Here is a 6,098-nt window from a genome sequence, read left to right on the forward strand (position 1 = left end):
GGGGGCAATGCTAACTCAGATGCTGTGTGTTTCTCTCCCTTGTCCGTGGGTTGGCGAACAGGCTGGCCTTCCTCCCTGCCACCCCTCAACAACAGGTCTTTCGATAAATAAGTGGTCAGAGCCAAAAGAACTAGGGGTGCATTGGGTTTTGCGCTCATTTTGAAGAACTATTCATAAACACCCTTAGCATGCAAAATGATGTAAGAATGATAAGTTCTGTTTATTCACGGAGGTCCTATCTTGGGTGAGAATTATTTGGTTGTGAGACACCAAAGCCTGCAGAAGCTGGTATTAAGCAGAGTGGATTTTGTATCAGGGTGTCTTGGGGCCCCCAGAGCAGAAGGAAGGCAGAGCCAGGCTGGTTGTCTGCCTGCATCTCTTGTGGGTCAGCACATGGCCTCCAAATGGACTCCAGGCTGCAGCGGTGACCACCAGTGGCTTCATGTCCCTCTTGAGAGGATGTTGAGTGTCCCAGCTCAGAATCAGATGACAAACCTGTTTGATTCATTTGAGACAGAAAAGTGCAGAGTCACAAAGAGAAACCAGACCAGGTGAATGGCTGCAGCCACAGGACTTGAAGATGGACGATCAGGATGCATTCATTTGGAAATGGCCTTTTAGGATTGGACCCAGGGCTGGACTCTGCGTGGGTCCTCTGAGTGGCCTTGACCAAGCCTGGCTGCCCTGAAAGGTTGTGCTGACTCCATGTGGGGCTGCCATCTCCCAGAAAGTGGACCCAAGCTCCTTCACGTCTTTCCTGGGCATGCAGACCAGGTTCTGAATGCTGCCCCACCTTGAAGTTCACATGTGGTGCAGTGGGCAAGAGGTGTGTTGCCTCACATGGAAAAGGATCCTCTGCAGACGTGGTTAGGTTGGGGATTTTGAGTCAGAGAGATCATCATGATGATCCATGTGGGCCTTAAATCCAATGATAAATGTCCTCACAAGGGAGACATGGGAGACGACCCAAAGATGGAGCCATGTGGCCGCAAGCCAAGGAAGCTGGCAGCTCCCAGATGCTGGAAGAAGCAAGGGACAGATATTCCCCTAAAGCCTCCAAGAAGGAGACTGACTCCTTGATTTGGGACTTCCGGCCTCGAGAGCTGTGAGAGAATCAAATCTGTTTCACAGCAGTTAGCGGCAAGTCTGAACTAACCTTTTTTCTGCAGCCCAAGGAAACTAATACCTATAGTGACAGGGCGGTCCTCCCGAGGCCTGGTTCAGAGAGGGGCCAGAGGGCTGTCTGGAGGGGGACGAGGAACAGAGTGCCCTCCTGGAGAGCCTGTGAGTCGGGGACCTCGTGGCTGCCGACAGCAGTGTAGCCACAAAGAGCTAAGTGGTAAGACAAGACTGCCCTGGAGGCAGACTTCTGTTGACAGAGCCCTGAATTTATGCCTGCTTTCTATATACCAGCCTTGTGGCACCGACCACACCCACTTGGCCCACCCCTAGACCCTTGAGACAGCAGAGAATGTACCAAGGAGATGTGGCTAATGAGCATGGCCCTAACCCCTACAGAGGGTGGCTCAGAGACCCTGAGGCCTCTCTGGTCCCCAGACCAAACTCCCCAGTGAGCAGAGATAGGCTGACAGCTTCATTCAGCAGCTGTGCCAGCTGGAAATTTCATCAGTGGTCTGAGGCCAAATCTGCCACAATGTGTGTTGCAGAGGACAATGGGCATTCCACGGAAGGCTTCAGGGAGGAGGTGGACAAGCAGGGGGGAAGGAAGGGCATTTGAGGCACAGACAGGGCAGGAGAGGCCATGGGGCTGCAGGCCGGGGCTCTCGCTGGAGGATGCAGCCCGGGGCTCTCCCTGGAGGATGCAGCAGGAGGAGGGGAGGAAGAAGCAGCAGAGGATGGCTTGCTTCCGTGGACTGCCTATTTCTCTCTGCCCAGCACACGTGCATCTCCTCTAAGATCTGCCAAAGCTAATATCAGAGAGGCTGTGAAGACAACTCTTAGATACTTGGGCTCTGGCTTCAACATCTTTAACTCTTAAAGTGCCAGAGTCCTCAGCTGCTAAGGGGCTCACCGGGTGATGCTTGTGAACCTAGAGACTGGATTCCATCCCAAAGCCCTGAGACTGCACCCACCCAGGAACGCCCAGCCCAACATTGGCTGATACTGTCATTCTACTAGTAATTCGACTCATATGATTACCCCCATTTTACAGATGGAAAACTGAGCCAGCTCAGAGAGGTGGTGCCTTCTTAATTTTTCACACATGGTAAAAGCCAAGACTCCCAATCAGGATAGTGGAGTGGCCAAAAAATTTGTTAAGATTTTCCTCTGATGGGAAAACCCAAACAAACTTTTCAGCCAACCCAAAATTTGCTTCCCAAGCCTCCCTTTAATTAGCACCACACCCTGAGTGCCAGGCACCTTCAGGATACGCTGAAGTTCATCCTCCCACCTCCTTCCTAAGCCTCAGGCAGAGCTGAGTGCGAGGTTGAAGGCGGACAGTCCACCCTGGTTCTGCAGCTGCGGGACAGGCGGGGAGAGCTTTATCTGGCCAGGCTGGGCGAGCACTCACCCACAGTCCCGCCTTGAGTGTTAAGGTGAGTGTGGCCTGGCGCCCAGCCGTCTGGCCACCCCGGCACTTCCCATTGCATCGTCTTCCTCCTTTGGAAACTCTGGTGGATCACGGACCCTGTCAGCCTGAAGCCTGGGGCTTCTGTGGGGCCTGGACTGGGAGGAGGAAGCAGTTGTTTATGGCTTTGAGGAAAGAGGAATGTGAGGCTGGGAGCTGCAGCCCCATCAGCAGAAACTGTCCCACCCCAGCCAGCCCCGCCCAGCTGTCTGCTCAGGGCTGACCTGGGACAGCAGGGGAGGGGGACCCAGGACTCTAGTGGGTGGAGGATGGCTGGAGGGCGCTGAGGGGCCTCCTCGGGCCAGGTGTGTGTTTCTCTTCTTTTTGGCCAGATTCTAACAATTTCTTTCTCTCCCTCCCACCTGCAGTGGCTCACGAGCACCTTAAGGAGCGGGGGCTCTTTGGCCTTCCCGCTGCAGGCACCAACGCCTCAGACTATTACCACCAGATGACTCTCATGGCAGGTCACCCCGCGCCATATGGGGACCTGCTGATGCAGACTGGGGGTGCGGCCAGTGCACCCCATCTCCATGACTACCTCAATCCAGTGGATGGTGAGTGCTAGGCCGGGGTTGGGGTGGGAAGCAGGACAAGGCTGACAGTTCCCTCTGGGGATGAGGCGGGTGCTGGTGGCTCCTTTTTCCTGGAGGAGCCAGATGGAAGGGTCCAAGGTTTACCCCAACCCCTGCCGTGATTGTTTTCCATGGGGGACCAAGTGTAAACACCACGCAGAAATACATAGTGGGTCATCAAGGGCCAGGAGTGTTGTAGGAATTGCAGACAGTCCAAAGTACAAAAAGGACTCACGTCTGCCTTCATGGAACTTATAGCATAGTGGGGAGAGACAGACAGCTCAGAAATGGGGGAAGGGGAATTCCTTAGCAGTCTTATGGGACTCTGCAAAGATCCCACATGCTGTGTGGCTAAAGGAAAGGAAAAAGTAAATGGGATAAGGAGCTTCGAGTGGATGGGGGTACCATCTTGAATGAGGAAATCCTCACTGAGAAGATACTGGAGCAAAGAATTGAAAGAGGTGAGCCATGCAGAAATAAGCCAAAGAGTGGTACAGGCAGGAGAGACAGCACATGCAAAGGGCCTGAAGCAGCGTTGTGCCTGCTGGGATCAAGAAAAGCCCAGGAGGCCAGTGGACCTGGTACCCTGTGAGTGCAGGGCCTGTAGGGTATGGCCAGAGTTCTGGGGCTGGCTGTGCCGGCCGCTCAGGGCTTTCACAGCAGAGTGATATGGGGCCTGTGGAGAAAGTTGCACAGAAGAGTAATGAGACCTGACTTATTCTTAAAAGAAATCCTATTCTGGCTGCTGGTCAAGAACAGATTTAGGGGCAAGGTGGAAGCAGAGGTTCCAGCTGGCAGATATTGGGAGAAGTGGTCGTTTCAGATAGATTTTGAAGGAAGAGGCACAAGATTTGTTCCTGGATGGGATGCAGAGTAAGGGAGGAAGAAAGGCGTTGAGAACAACATCAGGGTCTCCAGCCTGAGCAGTTGGAGGATGGAGTAGTCAGTGACTGAGCCAGGAGGCTGCAGACATGTTTGTGTGGACGCAGGATTGGGTGACCTGGGGAAATGAAGTGGGCTTGTCCTCCTTAGATGCTAAGACCCCCTCCTACCCTCTGCACTCTCACAGCTGTTTTCACAGGGGCACCTGCACCCTGACCTTGAGCCCCTGGGGTTAAATGGAGGCCCCTGTGTGGGAAAGGGTGGAGGAGGGGTAGAATGCTAAGGACATCTCACCCCCTCCCCAGCCAGTGCTGCTCCACCTACTGGTCTTGGAGCTCCCCCCAGAGACACCCAGGGATACAGGCCAGGCAGCGGGGCTGGAAACCACATCAAGACTCCTGCAGATTTGTCCTCCTCAAGCCCTTCTTCACTTCCTGATTTCAGGGAGCAGACAGGCCTGCAGGAAGACCTGCTGGGCTGCAGGCAGCCCCATGGGACCAGACAGAGCTCAGGGGGTGCTCTGCATCCCTCAGCTCCCCACCCCCATCCTCTAATCCTCTGCTCTGGGCTTCTGTCCACCCCTGGCCAATGCAACTCCACCTTATTGGCTGGAGCAAAGCCAAGCCCCTTACTTCCTAAGGCTTGGCTGAGATCTTACCTCCTCCAGGAAGTCCTTCTGGATGTCCCTTCCCTCCCCTCCCTTTCTTGTTACTGACCAGGGTTCCTGGCCTCTTTAGTCAATAGAAATTGATCAGAGGCCAGACAAGAAATTCAAACAAAGTTTTACTGGGACCCATGCTGCAGTAAGGAGTGGCGAGAACAAGTAACAGATTCCCTTGCTCACTTACTCCCCAAGGGAGTTCCTCATGTTGGGGGTGAGGGTAACGGTGGGCCCAGGGGTCAGTCTGAAGGGGTGGCTTGTGGTTTGCCCACCCTTTAAGTGTTGCAGCGTGCAGGGGTCATGTACAGTACCTTGCTTTTGCTCCTAACACCTGGTTTTTGCTCCTGACCCTTAAGAAGTGGCAGTTGGGTGTTTGCTGTTTTTGTATCTTGTTGTCCACAATTCACTCCTACTACACGTGTGTGCAGTTTTGTTTTGTTTTGTTTTAATCCCTTTATAGTGTCTTTGTATTTTGTTGCTCGAGGAGACATTTGTCCAGGTGCAAGAACTGCAGCAAAGGGTCCTAGGTCCCAGCCTGTCTCATCCTCTCTATTATATCTCACACTTACGGGAACCACCTCGTGTGGTCTCTGAGCCCCCAGGTTCCCTGCCACTCCCCTCACAGGAGTGCTACCAGGGAGGAGCGTGGCAGTCCTCCCAATGCCAGCTCTGTGGGCATTGTTCCATGTCACCCTCGGTCTGCCCTGAAGGGAACTCACAGCATGACCGAGCAATGCAACCAGCATCTGATCCCTGGGTCCATCTCACCCTGTGCCTTCCCCAGGATGGTGTTTTGTCCAGGATGTGAGCTTGTCCTGGATGAAACAACAGGTGAAGTGACACCTGTCAGCCCCCTGAGTACACGTTCCTCTGTGATTTTCTCTCTCCTCCCCTTAACAGCCCTACAGGTGTCCCCACAGGGAGCAGGCCGGCTCCTGGGAGATCATGGGTGCTTGTTACTCATCACAATTAGACACCAGATGACACCAACAATACAGGGCATAAATGTTGCTGCTGTTGTCTGAACATAAGGTTCCCCAAGTGATGTCTGCCTTCCAAGGGCTCAGGGTAGGTGGTGCCTACCCTGAAGAAGCCATGGCCAAGGGGTGTGGTCAGGCAGGTGTCCCCAGAGGGCAGGAGAGGCTGAGTCAGCATATGTGAGTGCCTGCTGCATGCACGCGTGCGAGCGTCTAAGTGAGGTCTGCCTGTGTTCCATGACTTCACACACACTCCCTATGTGACTCCACTCAGCCCCTTTCTGGGGCTGGAATTCCCATCCCTGCTGTAAGATGAGCTCACTGGGGTCCCCAGCACCCAGGAACTTGCCCAGGCCGCACACTGGAGATCCAGGCTCCCCTCCACTTGTCACCCCACCCAGCTCACCCCACCAGAC

The 6,098-nt window shown here is 54.2% G+C and overlaps 1 protein-coding gene across 1 annotated transcript in view; it reads left to right on the forward strand.

Annotated features, from left to right (window-relative positions):
- The window catches only part of GLI2 (GLI family zinc finger 2), a 265,521-nt gene that overhangs the window by 227,809 nt on the left and 31,614 nt on the right, over window positions 1-6,098 (forward strand). The window contains exon 5 of the mRNA XM_010861267.1: window positions 2,959-3,144. Within this exon, the coding sequence (XP_010859569.1) occupies window positions 2,959-3,144 (186 nt within the window). The remainder of the gene's footprint in view (window positions 1-2,958; window positions 3,145-6,098) is intronic.

The sequence above is a fragment of the Bison bison genome, unplaced genomic scaffold, assembly GCF_000754665.1.
Source record: "Bison bison bison isolate TAMUID 2011002044 unplaced genomic scaffold, Bison_UMD1.0 scf7180017864471, whole genome shotgun sequence".
Taxonomy (NCBI): domain Eukaryota; kingdom Metazoa; phylum Chordata; class Mammalia; order Artiodactyla; family Bovidae; genus Bison; species Bison bison.